This window comes from Amblyomma maculatum, chromosome 10 (assembly GCF_055883805.1).
Source record: "Amblyomma maculatum isolate TAMU_Amacu chromosome 10, ASM5588380v1, whole genome shotgun sequence".
NCBI classification, from domain to species: Eukaryota; Metazoa; Arthropoda; class Arachnida; order Ixodida; family Ixodidae; genus Amblyomma; species Amblyomma maculatum.
This window is the reverse complement of record NC_139353.1, coordinates 25,750,018-25,777,917: the sequence shown is the minus strand read 5'-3', so window position 1 is coordinate 25,777,917 and position 27,900 is coordinate 25,750,018. Positions and strand designations below refer to the sequence as shown.

The 27,900-nt window shown below is 45.1% G+C and overlaps 2 protein-coding genes across 3 annotated transcripts; both read left to right on the top strand.

The window, feature by feature from the left end:
• Positions 1–8,278: 8,278 nt before the first annotated feature.
• LOC146175931 (uncharacterized) lies at positions 8,279–9,946 on the top strand. Its single transcript, XM_084582303.1, has 2 exons — positions 8,279–8,537; positions 9,600–9,946. The coding sequence occupies exons 1-2, from the start codon at positions 8,294–8,296 to the stop codon at positions 9,719–9,721; spliced, it is 366 nt and encodes a 121-aa protein (XP_084438429.1). The 5' UTR covers positions 8,279–8,293; the 3' UTR covers positions 9,722–9,946.
• A 5,457-nt stretch (positions 9,947–15,403) lies between these two features.
• Positions 15,404–24,353, top strand: LOC146175930 (peptidoglycan-recognition protein SB1-like). 2 transcript variants are annotated; one of them, XM_084582300.1, is made up of 5 exons: positions 15,404–15,461; positions 18,370–18,556; positions 19,650–19,838; positions 21,992–22,197; positions 23,848–24,353. In XM_084582300.1, exons 2-5 carry the CDS (start codon positions 18,481–18,483, stop codon positions 23,989–23,991), a joined length of 615 nt encoding a protein of 204 aa, XP_084438426.1. In that variant the 5' UTR covers positions 15,404–15,461; positions 18,370–18,480; the 3' UTR covers positions 23,992–24,353. The 2 variants fall into 2 exon arrangements, with proteins under 2 accessions (XP_084438426.1, XP_084438425.1); XM_084582299.1 differs by lacking the exon at positions 15,404–15,461 and adding an exon at positions 15,473–15,650.
• The last annotated feature ends 3,547 nt before the right edge of the window (positions 24,354–27,900 follow it).

Here is a 27,900-nt window from a genome sequence, read left to right as displayed (position 1 = left end):
AGCACCCATCGACCCGCCGAATGTTCACGAGGAGCTATGTGAAGATGACAGCAAGGATCAGCTTGCGTTGCGGAATCTGCAGGAACGATGCGGTGGAAATTGTGATGAGCAGACTAATGATACCGAAGCAACCTACTACGTCGTCATGTGCCCTGGCGGAAGGAAGTCCTTCCGACTGCACGGGACCGTCACGCTAATCGCACTGGCATGCGCACTAGTATTCGTGGTGAGTTGACTCGGGCCAGAAAGGAACGCATGAAAAACGCCCAATAGTAAATGTGAATGGTAAGCTATTCCTTAAATTAGGAGATAAGCTCTTCAGAGCCAAAGCTTGGAACCTCGATAAGGATAACGTCACATTTTTTTTTTTTTGTCAAACGTTGTTACTGCGTTTTGTTTTCAAATTCAATTGAAAGTTTAGCTATAGGTTTCATACTTGCATTGTTTAGCTTCAATCTGTCACGATAACGTAGTATTCTATGCGTATTATGTTGCGATCATTGTCTTTGCTTGCTTCCGAATAAAGAAGTTCGTTTCGATGCTTCTCTATACCCCTGAAAAGGCAGTGACCTAAAATCTGAAAGTCACGCTGAGCTCCAATAATACTAGTAATCTTTAGCCTATTTAGAAGAAAAGGAAAGCAGTTATCTCCAGTGAACTACCACTCCTTGTTCGAAGATATCAACTAGTTTGATCTTGTCAGCACACTGATAGGGTTAGACTGGTCGTTCAGCTTGACAAACACAAAAATAAAACCAGTCTTTTCTTTTTAGCAAGATTTCAGTGCAATCTGATGTTTGCGGTCCTCTATTTTTACTAATTCTGGTCTTAAATGCCCATTGTGTGTCACTGAACGGCCTCAATGCAACCAAAATTTGTACGGCTATTTCTGGGGTAAATGTTCGCATTTGGAATGGCGCTAGACTTACATTACAGTTTTACCGTGAACTGCATTCAACGCAGGCGCTCATTCTCTGGTTGAGACGCTCACTCAGGACTCCGAATTCGTTCTGCGCCACTTGTACAATACTTGCGCCGTGGTAGTTGGAAGACTCGTTTTCAGAGGAAAACGCTTCATATCTGCCACGCACTTTGCGTAATCTGCAGTGCTTGCCTGTCCTGATGTTCATGGTCATGGAGATGCGCGACTGGGAGCCCAGCCTGCCGCTGCTCACCGACCTGAAGGTGCCAGGGCTGATCATGATCCAGTGTTTGTTCTTTGCCTGCGCCAAGGCTTGCGCAAGCTTGACGTTGGAGGCGCTGCGCAAGGCAAGGCACCGCACACGGTACGCTGTGCTGTTCCTATCCAGGCTGCTTTGCGCCGTGTGCCTGGTTGTCTGGTTCAAGGCGAACATTCCCGTGCTGACTGCAGGATTAACGGTGAGTCACATACTTGCCTCCCAATGAACTTTCTAACACAATTTACAAAGGAAACAGTGGCAGCCATCAGAGAGTAGGTGCAGGTCTACAATTGAATGACTGTGTACATACTTTTAGAACTTTTTGTAAGCGTGAACAATTCTCACTTTGAGACGTTATTTCGATCCGTCAGTAGCACAAAAAGACAGCATACGGTTGAGGCTAAGAGCTCGTCTTACATCTTTTTAGTACTAGTTTTGGCTCACAACCGTTCAAACGTTACCCCCCCCCCCCCCCCCCCCCCCCCCCCCCAGAAGAAAAAAATAAGAGAAAACTCATATCCCCGGGAGACTGTAAAAATACATTTACAGCTAATCTTCGGCACAAAACACTAAAAGCAGAACAAGCGTATTAAGAATTTTATTTTTGACATTCAAAGCAAGGAACTTATGTTTTATACCACAGCGCTCAAAGGATAGTAGCTGCGTAGGGGTGCATAGTTTCGTTACTTCTTTTCGCCGCTGGCTGGCTCTACTCAAACGGAAGCTATGTGACGGCGACGCGACGTTGACAGGATTCAATACACCACCAAGGCCAAATCAGATCTATAAACCACCACTATATATATTAGAGAACAAGTTTGCCAACATTTTTGACAGGTAAGCGGACTAGGAAAGAACAAAAATAGATTTAACAGAAGGGCAAGTTGGATCATGAATCGTGTTCATAGACGAAGACAGGAGGGAGAAGACATAAGTGACTGGTGGACTATCCCAAGTGCCCTGGTTAGAAAAGGAAAAACTGTTTGTGCAATCAGTCAGATAATTCCCTCAAACGCAGAAGGATATTTGCGTGATACACCGTCTCCTCTTAATTATATGGTTTTTCATGTAAGAATGGAGCGCCGAACTGGAGTGCTAATTAAAAGCCGACTATTTAGGCGCGATATATCACCTGTATTGGTACGTGTGTTTCAAACTTCTCGCCCTGTTACGTCTAAACCACCGTAACGAGCTTATTTCTACAGGAAAATTGTGGTACAGTATTTGTCCAGGGCCCGTGCTTCGCTAAGCTCATCAATGGGCAAGGCAGTAATGAAGAAAAAAAAAAGAAAGGGGGGGGGGGGCGAATAGGTCTGCCCTAGATATTCTTTTTTTTTTTTTTTCATGCCTCTGGGTTTCGGTTTATCAACCTCGTTTACTTTAGCTCGGCCGTGTGAGGAAACGCCACACTACGGTGTATCAATGAGAAATACAAGCATTGTGACCACCCGAATAAGGGAGGTTCTTTTGACTTCACCTAATAAAGAATGCCAAATATGGTTCCTTCCTCAGATGATGCTGGAGCGTTTTATTATGGCGGCGTTCCTCTTCGGCTATGACAACTACAGCAAGTACCTCATCTGCAAGCCCAAAACGCTGCCGGATCTGTATGGCCAGGGGACCTGCGTGCTGCCGGAAGGTTGCGGCATTCCATCGGGCAACTCGGTGGAAGAAATCCTCCAAGCGTGCGCATGCCTGTACGAGATACTCAACACCTCGGAGTACGGCGAGATTATCCAGGTATACGGACCGCTATCTATAATGCAGCATTCCTCAGAGCGCACGTTATAAAGTTTGCCCTGTCAGCAATTCCTTGCGTTCACTGCTTGGAGAGGTATCAGTATAAAGCACTTCAAGTGTTCCTGCGCTCTCAATTGAAACTAAAGGGAGTTTATAACGAATATTTAAAGCTTTGAGGCCCCAATGAATTTTTATTTATTTATTTATTTATTTATTTATTTATTTATTTATTTATTTATTTATTTATTTATTTATTTATTTATTTATTTATTTATTTATTTATTTATTTATTTATTTATTTGTGCCGCTGAGTTTGCCACACGGCACAAAAGGTGGTGGTGGAGCCACATAAATGTGTGGAGTGCAGCCATGTGCAAGAAGTAACATGAACTGCGTGCATAAATGTTGTTCGTTATCCATAAGTGGAAATTAGAGTGATTAGTAAGTGAAAGTCCAGCTTTTTGTAGAATGGTGTTGCGCATATGCGAAGTTTTTGGGTATGCCCATATTAGATGTCGGACAGTGGTGTCGCAAGCGGGTTCTTCGCAGTTTGGGAATTTGTCGGGAACTGTAATTGTAGGACTTTGCCACTGGTGTCGAATGGCGGGTGTAAGGGCCATTCCGACTCTCAGCCGTCTCAGAGATACCTCTTCCACCTTCGTTAGATTGGAGGGGAAGGGGATACGTACACGGGGAAATTAGAGCACGTGTACGCTGCCTGGGGGATGCTGATGATGTCAAATTGGTCAGAAGTGGATCAAGTGGCAAGGAATCATGAATAGGTTGTGACACATCTGCTGCATTAGGAAGCACGTCTGCTGCAATAGTAATCAAATTTGTGTTGTCTTGAACCCAGTGAATGATTATAGTCACTGGGTACGTAACGGTGACCACTGACAAGCAGCATGTATAGTCTGTGCGACCCTAAGAGTCCCGTGGACCTTCTTTAAATGCTTGAGGACTTCTTTAGAGTGAGTCATTATGTATACTTATGTATATTATGTAGGGTCGGCAGGTAACGCTTCTAGGGCGTTTAAGATAGCTTGTAGTTCGAAGGCAAGAGTTGATATGGTATCGGTAAGGTAGGTTCGAGTGGTGTTCAGGTGAGAGTGAAATGAGCTTATAAAAGCAACTGAGCCACCTCTTAGGGTTACGGCTGCATCTGTGTAAATAATACAGTAACCAGGTGTTGCGCAAGAAGTTATTGAGAATGATGATGAGAACTGTGACTTCTTTGTGAGTAGAGGCTTATTAGAAGTAAGGTGGTAGTAGTCCCATGGAGGTGGCTGGTTTTCTAATTCAGGACGAAGGGAAGCTTTCCTTGCTCTGTTTGTATGTCGTTGGGCAGATAATTCTGCCAACGTGTTAAGGTGGGCATATTCCTGGAGTAGACGGATAGGAGTTGATAGAGGCAGTCCAGTAATGGCTCGCATGGCCTCGTGGTTTAGTGCCTCGAGTGTGGACCATTGCCGTTTTGTCAGTTTTGAACTGTGCCTGGTATAGAAGCCGCGGTTGAAAGATAGCGCGAACAAGTCGGCGAGCGGTATCTGATCGGGCACCACCAGAACGATTTGCTATTCTTCGAATTAGTCCCAGTGTGTTCATGGCACTTTCGCGCACATCTGATAACCAAGCTGTGCCTTTTCCTGAAGAATGTACATGGAGGCCCAACACCTTGGTATATTCCACTTCAGGGAGGGGGTATTGTCAATTTTCCACGCGAATGGATTAACTTTGAAAGTTCTGCGGCCGCCCTTATTGCCCACATGGACATAGCATGTTTTGGTAAGGTTGAGGGATGGGCCTGTGTTGTTGAGAAATTCTTGAAGGAGATTTATGGCATTTTGCAGGGAGTCTTGCTGCACCTGGACTGAGCGGTTTGTAGACCACATAGTGATATCTGCATAGACTAGCACTTTAATATTAGGAAGTGAGTAAAGTGCATGTATGAGAGGAATAAATACAATACTAAATATAGTTGGGGCTAAAACTGAGTCCTGCGGTACTCCACGATTAGAAATGAAATGTCCTGTTGGTTTGTCATTTACCCGGATAGCAAACGTTCGGTGGGAGAGGAACGCGTGAACTTCACGACAAAGCTGCAAGGGCATTCCAATTGATGACATAGTATTGAGGATCGCTGTGTGGAGGATGTTGTCGTAGTCTTTCATGATATCTGTTTTTGATTTCAGGAATTTTCATCTTCGGTCGAACCAAGACGAAAGGGAGTAACTCGACATAATTCTCCTAGCTTGAGGAGCGTCAGGGTGCGCTATTCGCATGCTAGGCCTCGCGTACTGCACGTACCCCTGCGGAAACGCCCTGAAATACAGGGAGTTATGTATTTTTCACTTTATCCGCATGCGCATAACCCATTACTTGTCCAATTGTCTTAAGCTCAGTGATAATGCTTTTTATATATCTGTATAAAGAGCTTAATCAAGAGGCACGATTGTAAATTAAAATGTTTAATCAAGCAGCCCTAACTTTCATATGCGTAGTCAAGTTGACTCTCCCAACGAATCATCTCACAGGCTCAGTCACGCTTATATAGACCAGATTTTTTTAATCCTCAAGCGCAGGCTGCTAGCGCGCCCCTACTTTCGACACCAGGCGACATCTGTCGAGCGCGCTCGGCCAGGAGACTGCGGGACCGCGGGTCGCACGGACGTCTCGCGTTGAGTAGTGTTCGTGAGCGATCGTTCTTCAATCCTGTCGTTAGCGCGCTCTACCACTTATGCATGTAGGTGTGTGTTGTGCCTCGCTACTCACATTTGTCCCTGTTCCAGACAGTACTACAGCATTTTGAAGCCCACTGTTCTCTCGTTGACGCAATATACGAAAGTATACACTACCATGCAGGTTGCGAACTGTAAATCGCCGTTTGTGCACAGCAGTGGTGTTTTTTTTTTCTTCAGGGACTGCCCTTCACATGCAATAAATTCACACGTACTGCTTTTTTTTTATTCTTTTACTTTGCACATGAGAATGTAGAATTTTGGACCAGACTCCATGGTGTGAGATTTAACCGGATCGGTGAGCTTAAGGTTGCTTAGGCAAAACGTATGTTTTCGGCTGCCAGTGGTTCGTCTTTTGTGGATTTCGTTTGCCATTCCTTAACGGGAGTGTAAGTCCAACAGACTTGAAGCCCAATAGACGCTTGTTCGAGTTGGTAATCCATAAGTGCAGACAGCGCAAAAAAAAAAAAAAGAAAAAAAAAAGACGAGAACCTACGTTCTCGTTTTATTATTATTATTTTTTTTTGCGCTGTCTGCACTCCGACTAAAAGCAATCCAAATTGTTAATTTCTTATTTCAGAGAGAATTCGGAGTGCGAGACGGTGAGCGAAGTAGCTTTTTGTTGTTTCTGTCTGAGACTCAAGTTTCATTACATGCCATGACCTGGCCCAAACTGCTAAACAGATCTTTCACACACACCCAAAGCATCGAAATAGAATATACTCTTATTCAGCCGGTACTGTGTTAATATTTGATCAAGACTTCAAAGAAATAGAGAAACGGTGTTGGGCCCTCCAGCAGTGGCTCTGTGGATAGGGCTCTTGACTGCTGAGCCCAAAGACATGGGTTCAATCACGGAAGCTATGGCCGCTCTTCGATGCAGACGAAGGTGAAGGCGCTAGTGTAGTGTGCAATGTCAGCATACGTTGAAGAGCCTCAGGTATTCGTTAAATTTCCGGAGCACTTCACTACATGAAAACATGAAAACTGAGTTGTCATGCTCCAGCTAGCATTTCTTTGCTGCTGTTTCTTCCTTTTGCATGTACGACAATGTAGGTGCAGGATTAAAGAAAATGCATCATGTTTGACAGACAGGCGCTACGTGGTTTGATAGGCGCTAGATTTTCCACTGATGAATAGAAATGATCCTAATGCGACGGTGTTTATAAATAATAAAGCGCAACAAAACTTGCCTGTTATTAGCTTGTCGATTCCGATGTGAACACCGCGATAATTTGTTGGTGTTACTGGTACACACCACGCAAGCGACAGCACAGCCAAATTGGTGAGGATCGAAATGGCTGGCAGGAAGAACTCATTAGAAGTGGAATTATATACGACTCGTACAAAAGAGCAATGCTTTCAATTGTTCACAAACGTTTAAGCACCGAAACGGCAGCATTGTAGTGCGGCTGCGTGCTGAGCAGCAACACGGTTAGCGTGAACGTTAAATACAATCCGATTAATAACGAGTCGATTTTAACTCTACGACAATGCAGATAAACTTGCTCCAGCACAACCGTGCGCTGAAAATATTTTTCGCAATATTCTCTAGCACGCGAACACTAGCTAAACGTGGCCACCAGGCAGGCGCGGCCGCGGCCCCGCAGTCCACAAGGAAGCGCCCGCGCGGCGGCGCGCCAATCGGCAGAAAATGGCCGCGCCCAGGAGCGGCTAAATATTCTGATCTATAACCGCCTACAAGTTAAAAAATCACGCCGGCTAACCTGTTACCTAACATGAATAATTCAGCTAATAGCTGTAAAATTAAATTGGTTTATAGGAAATTAAAGGCGCTGTAACTCTAACGCTTTCTTTGCGGACACCTGAACCGCGCCGTAAGGGAAGGGAAGGTGGGAGGACAGTGGAAAGAGAAAGATCTGCTGTAGTGGAGGACTTCGCAGTAATTTCGACCACCTGGTCAAGTTTAACGTGCACTGACATCGTATAACAAACACGCGGACGCATTTCGATTCGTCTTGATGAAAACGAGACCCACGGGAAGGAACCCCCGGATCAGAGCCAAGCGCGTAACTACTGAGCCACTGCGGCAGGATCCAGTGACTGTGGGCTGCTTTAAGCATCACTCAGCCCCGATGGCCAGAAACGGCTAGGGAACCGGGACCTACGTGAGACTCAAGTCCATGGTCTTTAGGAAACGTAGGAGACCAAGCAGGTGGCCTTCTCTTTTGGCGAGAAAAGTTGTTTCCAGTCATGGAGGAAGGAAAAACTAGGAGGGAGCGCGCGGCAATATCTGTGAAGCCTAGTCATAAAAATAAAAGGGAGCGATTCGGTCCCTACGTGTTAGACTACGTGATATCGTGTGGTGATATCTACTACCGCGCGCATGCGCGAATCGGCGCCGCACGCGCAGCACCCAGCAGCCCACGCAGCAGACAGCCGCGCGCACTAAAACGCACCGACATCAAAACAAAGGGTCTAACTAGGAGAGCGAAAAAACGGGGTCTTCATCGGCATTTGGCTTGCGAAGGTTGGCCGCGTGACGTCATGCTCCCTCCTAGGTTTTCCTTCCTCCATGTTTCCAATCATGCTTCTACGTCGACTTGACCAATGCCGCGGCTGCTGATGATGTCCGTTCTCTTGCAGATGCAACACAACAAGTACGGACCGCACATGCGGGGCTTTGTGCGTGACAACGCTCTGGGAGCCTGCGTATGGGTGTTCGCGCTGTGCTCGGTCGCGCTGGTGACCTTAGGCATGCTGAAAATGATCTTGGATGACGCCAACGCCACGCTCCTCTTCTACGGCCGCTACAGGGAAGAGCGGCGCAAAGGAGCCGCACGGAGCGACGCTTTCCACGCAGCGGCGCTGGGGCTGATTGCTGGGGATACTCCACTCACGGAGCCGCTCCCCGTTGGTGAGGGCTCTTCCACAGGTTTTCGCTAGAAGTTGCAAAAAGCCATTTTTAAATTCGATAAATTCGAGCATGTTCAAAACATTTTGTAGAATGTTCTCTGCTGCGAGGACCATTAATACTCAACACCTCCGCATTCTCCGCACTTTAATCAAGCTCCTCGTATCACTAACAATATTTTTCATAGCGGAATGAGGCCGTCTGGGTCTCGATATTTTATACAATGACTCATCTTTCTAGGTCTCTATTTCAGGCACTGAGCGCGCCTGCGAGTGAAATTGTAATAGTGTTCGTGACGTCATGGCTACGTTGCTGAAGCATTGTCCCTGGTTACAAATAGATATTCTGCCTTGGTTCCCTATTTTCGTCAACTTAAAATGGTTGCATAAGGTAATTTTGCATGACGATTTGTTGTGACGGCGATTAACGTGAAATGACTGCTAACTTGCAGTGTTAGAAAATCTCACTGAGTTGCCCTTTAAGGTTATGTAGACTTATGACTCTTGAGAGTTCCTTGGACTGCCAGAAGATCAAATCAGTCGATATTGTCGACCATAAACCCTGACTGCTCATTGGAGGGCCAAATTCTAAAGTTAAAGCTCAGCTACTTTGGTCATCTGATGAGAAGAGAGGAGTCGCTGGAGAAAGATTTGATGTTGGGAAAGGTTGAGGGCCGCCGGAGAAGGGGTAGGCAGCGAACGCGATGGTTAGATGGCATTCTCGAGGCGCTGCAGATGAAGTTATGTGATGTTAGTAAGATAGTGAGAGGCAGGAAAGCGTGGCGTGACATGGTCCATAGGGTCACGAAGAGTCGGACACGACTGAACGACTGAACTGAACTGACTGAGACTTATGATAAAAAAATCTAAGCTGTATCCATGTGCCTAAATATTTGTCGAACGCTTTAGTTGCATTCGAGTTCGTGGCATGTGTATGTAGTGTGTGCATAAATTATATTTAAGCTCTCGCCTGTGCAGCACCTTAGATGGAGGTGAAAATTGTTAATAAATTAGGATTTTACTGATATTATTGGTAATTTTAACTACCGTTTCTTGCACTGAACAGCTGGTCCGAGCCGCGCCGCAGACGAACAAGCTGAAGTCCTCGAGCGGAAGCCGACATCAGCCGTGGAACCCCACACGGCCGCAGGGATGGAGGCACTGCCAGTGGCTGCGGAGGCTTCGTAAAAGAACCACGAGTTCAGTTGGGAACCAGCAAAATTAAACTGTTGTGCACCTGACTTCGGCGTGCGCGCCACGATTGTGAAACGTTTTCATCGACCAAAACTACAGGGAGACCATCGAATACCACGGGCACATCCTTCCCATTACGAAATACTGCGCATCCGAGATGGTGCCAAAAGGCACTTATATTCGAATTTACATTTTCGGCAAGAAAAGTGCAATTATCAAATTCTCCGAACTCGCATAGAGAATGAATTTTTACGTCGAAGTATCATATTTGCATTCAGAATAAATTCTTGCTTTTTTTCAGCGAAACGTGTTACAGACATTGCACTTTCCACAGTTGCTGGTGCTTACGACTTTCTAGTAACTCAGTAACCCAATTCTGGGCAAAAAAGAACGTGTTTAGCCTTCTCGGAGAACTATCAACCTGTCACGCTTAGTCGTAACCATTGAGAAAAACCTTTTGACCTTGCCTCAATGTCAATTTGGGTTGAGGATTGAAATAAACTTATTATCATCGTAAGCCTAACCTACGCGCACTGCCGAACAAAGGCCCCTCCTCTATTTCCCAATCCACCTTTTGCGCGAGCATGGTGCTCATGCCCAAAACCCCAGTTCCGCGCTATGCAACCGATTTCGACATCTTTGCTCCGCACCGTTCCCTCGAGGAGCACATGGGAAGGGGTCATGGTTGACTGCTAGGCCGCTTTCTAGCGTGGTGGCACCATATCCTAGCGTAAGGGGCGGGTTGGCCCGGTGCTGTGTAAAGTGGCGACGTCGTTATCTCAGGATCCAGCACTTTCCACTGTAAACTGCTATGTTGTGTTTACAGTGCTTATGATTTAGCATCACGCCACTGTGCTAAGACCTCGAGGAAATAGATTTTTTTCTGACTTAGCTTTGGCTTATCACAGCAACATCCCTAAATGGGAATGGTGTCAATTGATACAATTATCACTAAGTGCCGATATCACCAGCCCGATCCCGCCCATTTCCGCACAAAGGAGTTTCCTAAATCTCTCCATTTAACCCCGTTCCATGCTGTGGCAGCGGCGGCGTACTTGCTAAGTTGGAAATCTGCCCACACAATCCTCCAGATGATCCGAATGCAGTGCCAACAATTGAGGGGTGGGAGGCTGCCCTATCCAGCTCTGGACTAGAGGCCCAACGGGCCCTCGTGACACGTGCGCGGGTAGCAACGGCAGCCGCTGGAGTCCCGGACTAGGGACCCCACCTACACATCCCCCTCCCTTAAATATACTTAATAAAGTTTTTCACTCACTCACTAACTTATCCACCCTCTAAAGTTCTGTTGCCCAGTGCTTGCCTATTTTCGGAATCCAGTTTGTTAAACTTCTCTTGCATAGCTCGTATTGTAATCTTCGTAAGTGTCCGCTATCAGTAAGATTGTGCGGTTAGCAGCTGTTTGATCTGAAATGAAATCCACTGATAAAACTCTCCAGGCGTGAGTGCTTTTCGAACCAAAGCCAACACGAACAGAACAGCTTCGCTCGCCACTGCATTAGAGCACTATGCCATCGTCGCATCTAGAAAAGCCTCCAACTCGCCCATCTTTCTATTCTACTCACGCGTTGAATCATTACCTCGTCCTTTCATTAAGCAACGAAAGGAGCAGAGTTTGCCTAGCAGCCTCCCACTTGTTCAGTTTTTTCTTCTTTTGAGACATTAAATCATAAACTTTTCCTTTCATTAATCAACAAAAAAACAATCCTTAGCTCCAAACTCGACTGCGGTGTGTTCTGTACTTCGCGCTTGTGACTATGCATGTCAGCTTGAGGCGGCGGATTGATCAGTGCCGGCAGGTTGGCGCTGACGCTTCGTACTCTGTCGCTACAATCAACGCAGCCCTTTTAGCGTGAACTTCGCCTAAGACGGCAGTTCCCGAAGCTTAAACTCCCCGCTTTCGCTACTGCGAGGCATCAGTAGCGGGCACTCTGTAGGCGGTGGAGGTAGCAAGTATACAAGTGAGCCGGATTGACTTTGTGACGCATGCATGGGTGGAGAGCGTTACCGGTCTGTTCTTTCTCTTTCTCTCTCTCTCTCTCTGTAGTGAGGGCGAAAAAGAGGATGTTATTTTTAATCCCAGATATCTGTGGTGCTGCTGTGAACGGGTGATAGGCGATTCGTATCTCTTAGTATCGGCTTTCTTACCCTCATTGGACACCATATCTCTGTCCCTTCAATTGTTATGTTATCCGTTCTTGCAGATAATCTCGCATTTCCGCATGTGCACAACATGGCAGATTGCGCCATTGAAAGTACGGTAGACCAAAAGCTGGGCAGCTAACCAATACTGCATTAATAAAGGCAGAGCTAAACCACACGTGCTTTCTGCGGTGCAAAATATTGAACGAATATATATATATATATATATATATATATATATATATATATATATATATATATATATATATATATATATATTTTTTTTTTTTTTTTTTTTTTTTTTTAGGTCGGCTTTTCCATGCTGCTGCTATAGACCTTTTCAAAATTGCCCAAGGGGCGCTGCCTTGTTGGAAACTGGGCTGTGTTAATAACACAGGAGAAAGCTGAGGATTCTTCCCCCAGGCCTGCTTCACAGCCCAGTCAAACCGGTTTCTCCGAGGGTCGTGAAAAGGTCCATAGGCTTGGGAAGAGAATTTAACCCAGACTCTTTTGATGCAAAAAGATTGCTTGCCTCATCACGACAATAGCCGGCGACATTTTGAGTTCCCCCGACGAGATATTGTCGCGAAACATCGAAGGCTTATTTGTTGTTGTTTTCAACAGCCACCAGCACGTGCCCTTACTGTGATTATAGCGTTTTTACTCATGCTTGTTGTCGCTTTCTTTATATAGCAAGAAGCGGAGATTTTTCCCGTGTGATCGCAGCGAAGCACGACTGTTTCCATACTGTTCCAGACTTTTCCAGGTTCCGTTGGCCGGTTATCTAGGTTCTTCGCCCATTTTAATCTGAGCGCTGCCGAATTATACGGGAATTCATAGTTCTACCGACGAGCACTATTGCTGCTGTCGACGCCGCCATGTTGCTTAATTCTTGGGTGGGCGCAAGTCAGCCCAGTAAGGAGTTTCTTTTAGTACAACGCTGGTCCCTTAGTTTGTCGCCTACGGCATTGTGACTACCACGCGATAATATTATAAATGTCGCATCGATGGCAAGAACAGGGCGATGTCATAAATCGGCTATGTGGCGCACACAGCAAGTCCATCATTCATTATGATGCATCACCAGGGATGCATCGAGGGTCATTAGAGTGACAAGGCCACCGTCACCTCAAAGTACCCCAAGCTTCTCGCTGGTTCATATGTGCTCAACACTGCCCGTGCTGCTTATGGGGCCAGTTTTTCTGATATTGGCATCACAACTGTGTTGTAACAACTTGCCACACAGCGTGGCGATTCAATACAATTTCCCATTGCATATGGCATACATGTGCTAGTCAACTCGGAGCCTATAGCTTGCGAAAGGCATTCGAAGCAACGATATATGTACAGTCGTGAGCAAAAGTGGAGAGACCACGAGCTTATAGAAAACTACCTGCCAGCTTTTTCTGACAGTGAAACAGGTATTTCTGAGTAATGCATTAGGTACCATGCTTAATATACTTGCCTTTTTTCCCAAGCGATGTTCTCTGGCACATCTTTTTATACATGAACAAAGCAATCGTAGCAGTTAACGTGGTCTCTTCACTTTTGCTCACGACTGTACATCCAATTGTATCCACTTAATACAAAGTCATGGAAGCCTACGCGGAAGACGCGAACACACACACGCAGAATAAAACACAGCTGAAATAACTTTTATGCGTGTCGAAAACCTCATTCGAAAATATTTGACTATAATGAATACAAGGGTTTTCATTCATTTACTGCAGCAGCCTTATGTGCCCTTGACAATTTTTTTTTTCTATTTTAGCCCCTTTAATTTTGTTGGGCTCCTAGAATCCGATATGCAACGGAATATTAAAGTTAGTTTTTCATGTGATGAATCGCGAATGCAGTGTATAGATGTTTATGCTAAGCACAGAATAAAAATTTAAAGGGATGTAAAATTGATTCAGTAGGATGTGTTGTGGGGCTAGTTGGCGCAATTCTTCAGACATGATATAGTTGCGTGAAAACACACACACACAAGACAGGGTACAGGACGACCGCAGCCGGTATAGTGGTGCAGTACTCGTCCTGTACCCTTTCTTGTGTGTGTCTTTTTTCGCGCAACTATATCATGTCTGAAAAATTGATCGCCATGGCACCCAGCAAGCAGTAACAAGTGGATGACGTTTAAATAGTCTTTTACGTCATTTTATTAGGCTTTCTGGCTTTCCATCAGGTGGAAGAAAGGATATTGCAAAAAAATATTTTATAACACCATTATATTAATTTTTGGATTGAAAGTTGTTCAACCTGTAAAAAACACGACAAGTACTAAATAACCATTGTTAAAGCAATATTATACTTATTGAAATCCCCTACCTCTCTTAGACATGTTAATTACCCAAAAATTACGGGTGATGCAAATAACTTTCGAAGAATGTAAAGGTAAAAGGCTGATTAGATGTTAGACGTGCAAAGTCCTCACCCTCTCCTCCAATTCAGCCATCGCAAAACGCCTGCGTCGCATTAGGTCTGCATGCTTCTCTCGTTGGGCCGCTGCCGCAGCATGTCATAGCCGCTTTCTCTTACGGAGGTAAGACGGACAGCATTTCGAGCTGCTATTCGTATACACCCGAATTTTGACCAATCAAAACTGCGGGTTTTTTATACATGTGCCATATGGGAAGTTTCGCAACTGGTAGAATTGAAGACCTATGCGTAAAATAAACGAAACGGGAAAATGGAAGCCAAAGGAATATATGCACCATCTAGGCCAATTTCAAGTTTTGTTACAGGAATCTATGTTTGGCTGCAGTGCTTGTTGGCTGTCGGGCACAGCTTCGCAGAATCAAAAGAACAGGCAACAATATAAGGCATGGGACAGCCCCGAAACAGAGACGAGGTTCCGCACGGATCTGTGCGGTACACTGCGAAAAGAAGCCAGGGCAGGCTTGTTCACCTGGAACAATGAGCACAAAAGGGTTCTCCTGTACGAGAGCGTTTCATTTGCGTGCAGCGCCACGGTAACAGAGAACAATGGCGGGTCCACGTTTCTGCTTGAAAAACGAGAGCAAATGTGTTTAGCATACAGTTAGTTTTTGGATGCAAACTTCAGTTGCTGTAGTGGCTGACGTTGGGAGTGTGACGATTTTTGTGTGCGGAGCTTGTTTTTGTGTTTTTGCTTTTTTTTTTTTCTTGCGAGAAAACTGCGTTAGCTTGTCAATGAAACCTCCACAGTGACGACAGAGTGAAATCGATGCACCGGCTAAGGCTTTCCGTTTAGTTCCTCCGGCTGTGCGGGCACTGCACACATTTAAGATGGAAATCAGCACGAAAAACAGTCTTGACAGGTGGATAATAAATTAGGCACGTGCGAAGTTATTGAGATGGCTGGCCTTCTCTGCATTTGCCGCCGTAATTCCGCTGTGGTCAAGATATATTACGAACAATCTGCATGTATGCATTGTATATAGTCACATCCATTATTCAGTGGGTCAGGTGAGAGCCGGAAGATGTTGCTGACTGCGATGAACAATGCGGAGGATAAATGCGAAGAAAACGGTAGACAAATGCGCCCAGAACAAAACGTATGCTTACCCGAGGAGACATCCTTGTTTGGCTAGAGGTAAAGTATATGGCATAGAACTGACAACTGCAGGCGAAACTAAGCGAGGACGAGCGCTCAATTACAGGCATTTTCCGTTCTTCTTAAATGTATATAAATATAGTTAAGGGGAAGCGACGAAATTGGGTGGTGTAGGTTATACATTTCGTGACACGATTCCGCAGCATCTTGAAGAGGCTTCATCCTAACGTATGTACCAAATACATTAATTCCTCGGTAGATTTCATTTTGTTGGTTTGGTTTGGTAAAACTTTATTTCCCACAGTAGGGGTCCTGGAGGACACTCGGCTAAGCGCCAGGTGTAGAGGGCAGCTCCCACGTCGGCACAGAGAGCCCGAAGCTCTCCGCCGCCGCGCGGGCCTCCTGGACAGCCCGAAGCTGATCATGTAGTGAAGCACTTTTTAACACTTTGTCCCAACGTTCCTTGTTATTGGCGTAGGCGTCGCTCGATGCACAACCACACAGCATATGGTTTAAGTCTACACGGTCACTGCACCGTTCACCCACATGTTGTCCGTCGTAGTCTGGGTCGATGTGCTTCATGCGCCAGGGGTTGGGGTATGAGTTCGTTTGGAGCAAGCGTAACGTGACTGATTGGCTGCGGGTTAATTTCTTATCTGAGAGGGGAAATGCTCGTCTGCCTAGGTAAAAGTGCTTAGTGAGCTCGTTGTACGGGAATAATTGATATCTGTACTCGATATGTGGAGTAGCAGGGGAAACCGGAGGGACGCGGTCGATGAGTCCTCGCGCCGCCTCGTGTGCGATCTCATTGAGATTCCGCAGGCCGCCCCCTAAGCTGCCCATGTGTGCCGGGAACCATACGATGGAGTGATCGGTGATGTTACTTCCGCCTAAGATCCGTAGCGCCGTCTTGTCTATCCCGCCCTTGGCGAAAGCTCGAGTGGCTGCTCTAGAGTCTCTGTATACAGTTTTGAAGTTCGAGTCTTTTAGAGCTAGTGCTATCGCTACTGAAAAATGGTAGGGGTAACATTAAGAGATAGGAAGCGTGCAGAGTGGGTCACAGAAATAACTCGTTACCGACATTCTAGTGGAAATTAAGAAGAAGAAATGGACATGGGCAGGACATGTAGTGCGAAGAGAGGATAACCGATGGTAGCTTAGGGTAACAAACTGGATTACAAGGGAAGGAAAGTGGAAAATATAGCAGGGGGCGGCAGAAAGTTAGGTCGGCGGATGAGATTAAGAAGTTCGCAGGGGTCAAGTGGATGCAGCTAGCACAGAACCGGGTTAAGTGGAGAAATATGGGAGAGGCCTTCGCCCTGCAGTGGGTATAGTCAGGCTGATGATGATGATGAAGATATCGCTGCTTGTTCAGCTACCTCTGGCTTCTTGGTGTAAAGTGTGAGTGAGCTGCGCGTACGCCCCTGTCCGTCGACTACTGCTACCGAGTAGGCATGCTTTCCCGGTATGTACGCTGCATCCACGAAAGCTGTCTGGTCGGGAAACTGTGCCGCGTCCGCAGCGAGGGCTTTGGCGCGGGCGAGCCTTCTTCCTTGATTGTGGATCGGGTGTACGTTTCTTGGGAAGGGGGACACTTTGATTGCTTTTCGCACGACTTTAGGTAACTGCAGGACGTTAAACCTGTACCCCTTGCTTTTAATATTATCACCATTATTTCCATTCCTGCTCATGAGCGCATAGGAATATGGGACCATTGCTAACGGTACCAGCACTCCGTAGCTTCACAGAGTTAAGCTTACTCATCACTTGCGCATAAAAATTCCGGATGTGGCGACTGCGCGTAGGTAGCGGCGAAATGCAAAACGTACGGGTGCCGCTCAGTGTGCGCAATAAGAATCATAGATTGCCGCAATTTGTCCGCAGCCTCCTAATAGGGCGGATCTCATGGCGTGTCTGCAGCTCTGAGACGTTGACTCCCATAGTTATCGTGCATGCCTTACAGTACCGTAACCTACCGTACCATGCCGCATCGCACAGCACCGTACTATGCCAGGCCATTGCCATTCCCATTTATATATTGTAAAGTTGTCCTGACGAAGGGAATACCATTCCCGGAACTGTCGACAAAATAAACTGTGAAAACGAACAGTCGCGTGCGTCGTAACGCTCTACTTTATCTGGCCCATTGAAACCTACTCGATCTCGATCTCTCTCTCTCTCTCTCTCTCTCTCTCTATATATATATATATATATATATATATATATATATATATATATATATATATATATATATATATATATATATATATATATATATATATATATATATATATTATTCAACATTAAATCAAAAATATAAGCGAGAACGAACAGATTCGATTAAAAGCCCGTTCAAAACTCACTATATTAATTAAACGGTTTATAATTTAAATAAAAGGTATAACAAGAGAACAGTAATAATTCATGAAAACTCCCATATAAGCACATTTATAGCATGTCATTTCTGCAAAAACAATTGCTTACCGTGAGGTATAACGCACCTCTATAACGAACGACAATTGACATCTTGCATTGAGTGTGCCACTTTTGTAACTGCCCAGCAGTTAAAACTTACCCAGCCTGTTCACAGCGCACTCTCTATGCTAGCTTTCTTGAAGAGCTTACGAAAGGTACGCTGTATGATGCTTTCTGATACAGTACAGCAGTACATTCCATAAAAAAGCTATGAAACTTGGACATCCAAAAGCGCGCCACGGTGAACTATACGCGCGGGCAGCTGGGCCCATCCAGGCTCTCCGCTCTGCCCCTGCTGCTCACTTTTCATTTAAAACGGTTTGAAAAGCCTCCGCCGAGCACTCGAACTAGTGAGGCCGTCTGAATCTGTGTCTGTACGTGAGTTCTCTCTGCAAGAGAGGAGCACTTACAGAACGTAATATCTGAACCTACGCCCATTTGTTAATGAACCACTTTGGCTACATGCACTCAGGATAGAGCCATCTAACAGCAACTGAAGATCAGCAGCTTCACCTTCTCAAGACCTCCGTTCCAAAAGGCCGCGACATCCTCAACAGAGGCCTGACGAAGAAAACCTCCAAAGATGGCAATAGGACGGAGCACGTTCGCAGTGCTTGCTGTGTTTGTCATCCTACTTTCCGTTCTACTTGAGGAGGCTGGTGAGTTCGTCCTTTGTACAACTGAGGTTTTTCCTAACTCTTTGTGCGTTAATCATTATTCTTTCAACTGCCTTGCGCATTGTTCTAGACTGATCTTCCTAAAGGGCAAAGACAGATCACGTAATCTAATTTCTCCGGACAGTTGTGATTAGAGACGACAAAAATTAAATCAACAGGTTGTAGTCGCAGTACTGCGGAATAAAAACAAAAGCTTGCACGAAGCCTATAACTTATGTTCGGTAAACGGTGTAAATCCGTAGGCCTTGTCATTTCTCATTCTCGTCAAAAACTAATGAGCAAGCCTAACGCATTGCGCTATATTCGTATACGTTGGCGATGATACAGAAAGAGCACGTCTGAAAATTTTCGCTTTGGTTCTTCCTGAATCAGATATATAAACCGAAAGCGGGAAGCAAATGGCTCTAGCCTACTAGAAAGCCTGTGCATCTCAGCCTGCCCCCAGCGCATTTCAACCTATCCACTTCGGTCCACCGTATCATTCGGGCACAATCCAGGATGTTTGTGCAACATGTCGGATTCGTGTCACAAGAATAAGCAGGCTGGCAGCAAAGCCACGACTCAGCTTTCATTTTCGCACATATTTTCTCATTGCCAATAACATCATCATCATCATCATCATCATCATCACCATCACCATCATCATTATCAGCCTGACTATATCCACTGCAGGGCGAAGGCCTCTCCCATATTTCTCCAATTAACCCGGTTCTGTGCTAGCTGTATCCGCTTGACCCCTGCGTCATTTGCGATATGCCAAATTTCCCACATCTTTCCTTAGTTTTTAAACCTCATCCTTGGGGGAACAAGTTTTGCTGAAGTATAGAGTTGGGGAGAGTTTGAGTGTTGAACACAACTTTAATATTTTTTTTTTCAAGGAAAGAAAAACAATTTGAATTTGAACTAGTAACTGAATGACCCTTAACTTTCCGAGACACGTACCACTCCACCCGCCAAAAAGGGTAGTTTCTACTCTCGGATGATTTTATAGAAACTAAATTCTTCCGCATTTACTCTACCCTGATTTATTCGCAGCCTGTGCTCTCTCACAGTAGCTGTCAATGCGCGTGCGCAGATGCGCAGTGCCCCGGCGTGGTGTCCCGGAAAAAGTGGGGGGCCCGGCGTCCGCGAGGTCGGAGTCCCATGCGGCCCAAGCAGGCCCAACGAGTTTTTATCCATCACACAACGGGTGCCGGTTGCAACAGCCTGGCTTCTTGCAGCCGCTTGATGAGGGGCCACCAGAATTATCACATGAACAACAACAGTGAGTGCGAACCATTTAACCTTCCAATTATTAACAGTGCGGCGAACTTAAATATAGGTCATTTTTCCATACCCGAAATAAGAAAATTCTTCAGGAGTGATCATTATACGTGACTCCTGAAGCATTGATGTCCTCCCTTAGTCAGTTTTTACCGTTTGTGCAACTAGTCTACAATTCCTTTGATGTTTCACTATTTATTTTTGTAACTATTAGATTATTTTACAATACACGAAACTGGTGTACAAGTAGTGCTGTCCTGCTATTATTTTTTGTGCTTCATGCATAAGCCCATGTCTAGCAAAGAAAGCTAAGGGCCCAGATGGTTTACATGTATGCTTTTTACTGTTATTGTGAGGAAAGTAATTTGATTGATTGATTGATTGATTGATTGATTGATTGATTGATTGATTGATTGAACTTTATTTCGTTTTGCTCGACGCGAACACATCGCGCATTGTGGAATTCCAAAGGACTGTCATTGACTGCCGCTAATTCGAGCTGCCTGTGAGCCAGAACTGTGTTCATGTTGGGTGCAATTCGAATTAACAGGGACTTTTTTAATGTATGCGTTTTACATCTTCTGTGGTAATGTGCCTGCCTTTGAATAAACCAGAAGTTAGAGTGGCCCTAATTTCAGTGCACACAGTCGCCGACAGGATGACGTATACGCTTTAAAAGTATGGGCAGCTTCACTCCGAAAAGATGCAAATTTGAGTGTTGCTATAAGGTGTACGAGATTAAAACCAAGGTCTTAACTGATATCAATTGAAACATGAAATCTTGGAACAATCGGTAAATACGATGAAAAGAGACACACAGGAAGGATGGCGAATGGACGGTGCTTCTCGAATCCTTTACCAGAAGGCTTCAACACTGAGCCACGATTAGTGCTTTACATGATCCGTGACCTTATGGGACACCGGTACAGACAAATTATGCAAGTCAGTGACTAAGGTGAAGCATTTATGCCAGTGTAACAAACGCCACCACCTCCAAAGGGAACGACCCAACGGAATGCTTCAACAGGAATGAATTGAGAGCCCAAGTTAGCTGCAGTGCAAGAAGGCATCTAAATACTCAGCTTAGAGAAACAAACAAAGACTTAGAAACGTCCAATAAAGGCTAAATATCTTTAAAACATAACCTGATCTGAAGCACAATAATGAGAGGTTGAATTTGCTTAATAGGGGTTCGACAGCACGCTTGTTTAGCCCCTATTCAGCAGCTTTAGAAAGTTTGCCTTATTTTTTTCCTTATGTGTCCATTCTTCCATGCATACACTGAGATCAGCCAAATAGTTTTAGGAAGGATACTGCAGGCGAGAAAGTAAGAATATTCATCAGAATTCAAGTTTCTGGAGTCTGCCTACCAAAATAAGAGAGCGTACTTTTTGGCGCATACTCTCGTTCATACGTTGAATCAGACATGCTGCATAATGGTGTTTTTTGGCCTTTGTTTAGTGTCTGCCGTGATCCGTTTGTGTCATAACTACGACGTAGGTGAATCCACACAATTACACCAATAAAGTTCAATTAGTAGTTAGTTTCAGTCAGTCCATCGTCTTCCCCCGAGCTGCTTTTCGCTATGACCATTTCTGACATTAAGCGGGGTTTTCAGAAACAAACAGGGTTTAATTAATTAAATAACACATTACTGCAAAATATATGAAGGTATCTCGATTATTCGACGAAGTAAACTGGGTTTGATGTTTTAAAATCAATCAGCGATTTAGAGGAGGTGTCTTTTCTTTAACACTATGTTTATGAAGCAACGTAAAGAAAGGAAAGTTCGCTGCTGTTATAAAGTTGCGGATCCAAATATTGACACAAGCAGTACGCAGAGCCGCAATCTCGTTTGCTTTCTACAGGTTTTCAATGCGGCGCTCTAGCGGTATTTTACACCAAAATTTAACATATTCCCCGCCAGGTGGCGCCAGCCAGTTTTAAATTGAAACAAGGCGTTCTATTTGGAACAGTAGTTTTATAGGTGTAATGACGGATCGGCAGAATATCGAGAAGGCTTTCCAGCCGCCATTTGACGGCGGCGAAGGTAGTGTCTATCTCCGAACGTAGCAGGCATAGAGCCGTAAGCATACTCAATATCAAAGGCAATCTAGTTGGTGAAAACGCTGTGAACATCAACCGTTCTCGCAGGGTGGCCCGACATCGGCTACAGCTTCCTGATTGGCGGAGACGGTCGCGTCTACGAAGGACGTGGGTTCGGCATTGAAGGGGCACACACGATAGGATACAACAAAAACGCTATCGCCATCTCCTTCATCGGCGACTTCTCGAAAAAGAGGCCCAACGCCAAGATGCTGGCTGCCGCCAAGAAGTTGATTGCTTGCGGTGTGAAGAAGGTAAATTCGCGCAAACCTCCTAGAGGTAATTCTGACACGTCCCCTGTTTTTCCAAGCTTTCTTTCGTGAACACCAGAACATATATCCTCCTATGTGAAGGGATAACGGACATTTTTTTTTTTTTTTTGATAGGCAGCAGTAAGTCAGTTCATCGTGCACAGACAAGAATACCTTTGCTTCATTGCGTTCTAATAGATAACTATGCCGGAATAAATGTAGGCAACCATAAGTAATAAGTGCCCAGACACGAGTTAAAAGATACAAGTGTCAGACATCGTGAAATTGTTATACGATGTACTACACTGGACTGTAGTAGAAAAATAATTTAAAAGAACGATCTTTTTTCGAGATTCCTTAACTGTCTTTCCTATGTGTCTCACGGCAGCTGCTCTCCCAGGCGCACTTCCGAAAACGACCGCTAAAGGGGGCTTTCAGAGGCGCCCTATAGGACGTACACGGAGCACAGATATATTTTGAAGTCATAAGGAGCCGTAAATGCACCACTATACAGCTTAAAAGCCATCCGTGGGGTCTGGGAACTTTTGGAAGTCATTTCAGAATAAGTTGTAAGCTTGTTGAACTGTATTTTTCCTAAATTGTTGCCAGCAACCAGCACCCTAACTTGAAACGCGGCTACAACGCTGATAACGGGGATTCTTCAAGAAAAACGCAAGCTTGTTAGCGGAATCAGGAGTGCTTTGAAAAATATAATCTGATAGCAACCACTGTGCATATTTTCGGCGGATGAACTTTTCCATAGCCTCCTTATAGTAGCCTATGGACCCTCTGTTCGATACAATATATTCGACATTACGTTTTCAGCCAGTGCTCACATATCCGTATACAATCAGTTGACCAATGTGTTATACACCTAATGGCGCCATCTAAGCAGCATTGACAAAATTACATCGTTCTGATTCCGACAAACGTTTCCGGAAGCATGAATTGCAGAGGGGCGGCATTCATCGTCGCGGCTTTGATATGTCTGCTGGAAGAACAAGTACTGTTTTATTATTTCATACCTTCAAAGGGTCTTTTAATTCTATATAATGTTGATAACAATACAACGACATCGGAGTCAAAGCCCAAACAATGCATACGGTTACATTTTAAAACGTTTTTATTGATGTTTGTCCATGCCCCACTCTGCTGAACCCATCAGTGCAATTCAGAAAATATTTAACACTTTTCACCTTCGTAATCATATTGACTCATCCTAAAAGCCCGAGGAAAAACTGTGGCCTCAGAATTAATCCCAGGTATCAGGAGGATAGTGTGTTGTGTCGTGAGATTCAGAGAGATTATTTAGCACTAGCACGTCAGAGACGCAAAACATGCTTACAACCGCATCTAGATGCCTATGGGCACGCAAATTTGAAACCTAGACTCAAACCTAGACGCGGAGTAACACCCGGGAAATTGATGATCGGCGACTAGAGCGGCTTCAATGCTTTAAGTATCAGTCAGCAATTTGTTTCGGGTCCACCTTTCTTCTCTTTAAATTATTCTCTCTTTCTCTCTCTCTCTCTCTGTACTTTCTCAGCCGCGGGAATACCCCAAATGCTGTATCTACTCCAAAAAAGGCAGGAGTACCGTTGCCCAAGCGAACAGCTACGATGTTCCGTTTAACTGTGTTCTCCATTTTCACAGGGCCACATCAAGCGCGGGTACAAGCTTCACGGTCACCGCGACGCCAATTGTACGTCGTGTCCCGGCAATGCCCTCTACGCGATCATCAAGAAGTGGCCTCACTACGGAGGAAGAGCACCGAATTTCACTTGCAGAGGGCGATAAACGTGCATGCTGCGGCGTTGTGTTCCCACTCTTCCTTTATGGCTTATGTTAAAAATGCAGCACATTAGCTGGTAGAAACAAAAGATGCGGTACAGATCGCTAGAAAACATGTACCAGTAAAATGTACCATTCGCAGTTCTTCAAAACGTTCGGGATGCGACAGTTACCTCAAGCGAAAGCCTGCGCTAGGCGGCTCCATGTATATGTCTTCATAAACCCGCTCAGCAATTCCAGGGTTTTCAACCAAAGTTCATCTTATAGGTAATCTGCAATAGTCCCGCCCTAAATAAAAATCTGGCTAAGTATGGGAGCACGAAATAAATTATTTTGAAATGATCTGCAACTTCACGCCTGTTGAATACTCCACACTGCAACGCCTCACCCTGGTACGGAGTCTCCATGAAGTGGTGCACTCTGAATGCCTATTCGTCATGGCTCAGAAACCACGATATTTAACACGTTAATGCTCCAAGCCTCGATTTCCGCGTTCAGAGAGTTACGGACATAAACGTTTTATTGGTGAGAAATTAAAAAGAAATCGATGGCTGGTTTAGCTGGGCTTACCACAAATCATCGGGCACGTTAGAATAATTAGTGTTGGTTTTGCATTGTTTCTATTGACTGTTCATGTTTCCCATGGTTTCAACTTGCTTGCTCCGGAAGACATATTATATATTATATGCTGACCAAGTTAGTTGAAGCGACGCAGATATAGAGCCCAGCATTAACAAACCTGGGCGAACCTGCTTGCACGGTCTAGTAGTGTGTCTGTCTAAGCATATAAGGGTCTCGATGGGTAGCCCAATTGGGCACATCCGGCCAGCTTGGCCATGTCACGTAATCTTGTGACGCCACACAACCCGCCGACCAATCATTGTGCGGTCCCGTTCCCTGTCACCTAGAACCATCCAGATGTGCATCTGCGATGAGGACTACATTCAGGGCAGGTCCAAGGGAATGCAGGTCAGGCAGGCAATGATCCTGTTAGGTGGATTGGAAACGACAGTCTATAGCGCTTAAAAATAAATCAGGACATTCACTACGGCTGTCTTCAGTAAAGGACCGAACTCAACGTTATTGTGCTCAGGGCTCCGATCTTTCTGCCAGCTGCAGAGATCTTGATTGCATTGGTTAATTTGTGGTGCAAGAAACTACCCAGCCCAGAATGTCTGCTGTCGAGACCACACTAAACTCGAGATGATGGTGCCCCTAAGTCAATCTCAAAATTAACTTTTATAGCTTCCTCCATTGGTTAAAACAAAGCTCTTCTTATGACACCTTACATATATATCTGATATGCACACCGGGAGCCCATCTTGTTTCGTTTTCATCCTTATGGCATTATCTTCTGAAGATATTTGGCGCCCGTTCCAGGGTTTCGCGTCGGCGTCGGCCTCGTAACCAGCTCCTCCCCCTTTTCAGCCCCACAGCTCAGCTCCCCTCTTCCTGCATGACGCCAACCACGCGTGTTATCTGGTTGCTGCGCGCACACCCACGTTCGCCGCTGAGGGTGCTCTCCGGTTGCCGAAACACCGGTTCGCTATCAGCGGATAACGATGCGTCCATCCCAAGCCGAAACGCAAAGTCATGTTCTCTTCATTCGCTAGCTGTGTCAGCGGCATGAGTCAGTCGCTGCTTGCTATCTGTTCGTCGTGCAACGTTCCTATAGGTCCACGCACTGCTCGATACCTCACGATAACTTAATTGCTCTCTTCATTTCTCCGACCACAAAGCTTCTTTCATGATAGTTAAGAACTGTTAGTGGAGTGTTTCTTGAAGGAATACGTGTGAAAAATTATAAAAAGTTGCCTAATTGTACGTGTCTTGCTCGAAATCTTTGCCTAAATCTATCGAAAAGTGAAACAGCTGATGAGCTGCGCTAAAATTTCGCATTAGGAAGTAACGTAATCGTCGGCAATTTTTTTTTTTTTTCAGCAATGTGATCTAGTTCATTTTTTTTTTCACATCCAGCCCAAGCACAATGCATGTTAACTTAAATCGGAAGTGCTAGCATGGTAATCGCAAGAAATCACCGACATATTATCATAACCCGGTCCACGACAGGCGTCTTTAATTGCATAATTAAGGTAAGGCAAGCTTTTCAGCAACTTGGTTTAAGTTCCCAGGTAAAAGTGCGCTGTAAGAAAATGATAGGTGGGCTGAACATTCTACAAAAATAAAACGTGTAGCATACGTAAGTGCTTATTCATGCAAAACAACTATATATGTAATCACTCGCTAAACATACAAAGCTAAGGAAGAAAAGAGAAATTCAAATAGCTGAGACATATGCCTTATGCAACACGTAGGTGTGATAATCGGGGTCGGGAACATTTCCCGGTCAAGAGTGAAGAACAGCACGCCAGTCGAGGGCATACCACGCACTGACTCCCTAGTGAAAAAAACCTATGAGTCGCAATAACCTCATACAAATTCTCATACTAAACTCGTACAAAACTCATACAAGTCTCATATAATGTCATACTGATCTCATTCATCATATGAGAAATATATGAGAATTAATGAGATTTGTATAAGTTTAATATGAGAAATCTGTACGAGGTTATTGTGCCTCATACGGTTTTTTCACTAGGGCTATAGTCCAGTCATGCGTGCCTTTTTATTTACTGACGCAGACCGGCGCGGTGGCGCACTTCAGTGAACAATAACGTAACAGTAGGAAATGCACGTACACAGATCATAGCAGTAATAAGTCGGAAATTCAAAACTGGAGAGGTTAACTAGCTGACTGTCACTGATGCAGTTAGTCTTCGTTTTCTTTGTACAAAAGAGTTCCAGGAGCTTCTTACAGACACGTCACCTAGCGGAGTCTCTCGTAATACCTGGCAATGCGGGCCCAGTTTTGATGCATGCAAATTTATCGCAGAAAAGAAGGGAGAGCAATAATTTAAGCACGCGTCAAAATTACCTGCTCTGAGTTTATGGTAAAGCTGCCTTTGTTTTAGTGTACATCAAAGATGGCTGACGCAAGCTTGTGGGATCATTCCTCCATTTTCTGTGCATGAATGCAGTGCACGGTTACACTCCGACTTTACCCTGTTCGGTCTCATTGTGCCTAGTCTGCCGTGCCCGCTCGTTCTTTCCATCGTCACACAGATGCACTTCAGCAAAAGTCGTTGACACCAGCTCTTATTGCACTTAACCTGTGCAGACCGCACCTGTGCGGGCGTTGCAGTCGTAAAACTGGTCGATGTCCATTCGCAGGTGCACTTACGATATTAGCTTGAGAGATAAGGATACAGGCCTAAGATCAACTGTAAAATAGAGCTACACCGGTGTATTTTAGAAAGCACATGATGGCCTCGTAGAATACATGGACCCCTGTGGAGGTTTATTAAGAGAAGCGAAGTGAAATGGAACCTATACTGCAGAAATAAATACATTTCGGTTAAACAATCAGTAAAGCAATAATGACGCAGCATGAAGCGCTTTACCTTCCCATTATAGCAGACATTTTTTTAGAGGCTTTCTAATAAATAATTCAGGCTTTCAGCTTGTGTTTTTGACTGCCTTGCTTGTCTTAACTGACTCATTACTCCATGTATTGCCCACAATGAACAACCACAAACTTCTTTTACTGGACTCAACGCTTTTGATAACGAAGATTACAACCCTTGAACAGGACACGAAGAGCGCGCCCCAAAATGACGCATGCGCCGTTCGTTCGTCAATTGCTGCCGGAAGCGGCGGCTTCGGCAGCCTGCCATACGATAGACCGGAACGCTCCATAAGGAAGGAGGACCTTAGAGGAGGAGGGCTTATCCTCTATTGATTGTTGCAGCCGCGCTCGCCCAACTCCTACCTGTTTGTTTCACCGGGAAACCCCCCGGTTAGATGAGCGTGCGAGGAGAGAGTTATGGGAAAAACAGCTGGGAGCGGTTGCTTGTT

Excerpts from the sequence above, each read along its gene's own strand:
- LOC146175931 (XM_084582303.1), top strand. The coding sequence starts at position 8,294 with ATGCGGGGCTTTGTGCGTGACAACGCTCTGGGAGCCTGCGTATGGGTG. Across the intron at positions 8,538-9,599 it reads CACGGAGCCGCTCCCCGTTG|CTGGTCCGAGCCGCGCCGCA; the intron begins GTGAGGGCTCTT and ends TGCACTGAACAG.
- LOC146175930 (XM_084582300.1), top strand. The coding sequence starts at position 18,481 with ATGGCAATAGGACGGAGCACGTTCGCAGTGCTTGCTGTGTTTGTCATC. Across the intron at positions 18,557-19,649 it reads CGTTCTACTTGAGGAGGCTG|ATGCGCAGTGCCCCGGCGTG; the intron begins GTGAGTTCGTCC and ends GCGCGTGCGCAG. Across the intron at positions 22,198-23,847 it reads TTGCTTGCGGTGTGAAGAAG|GGCCACATCAAGCGCGGGTA; the intron begins GTAAATTCGCGC and ends CCATTTTCACAG.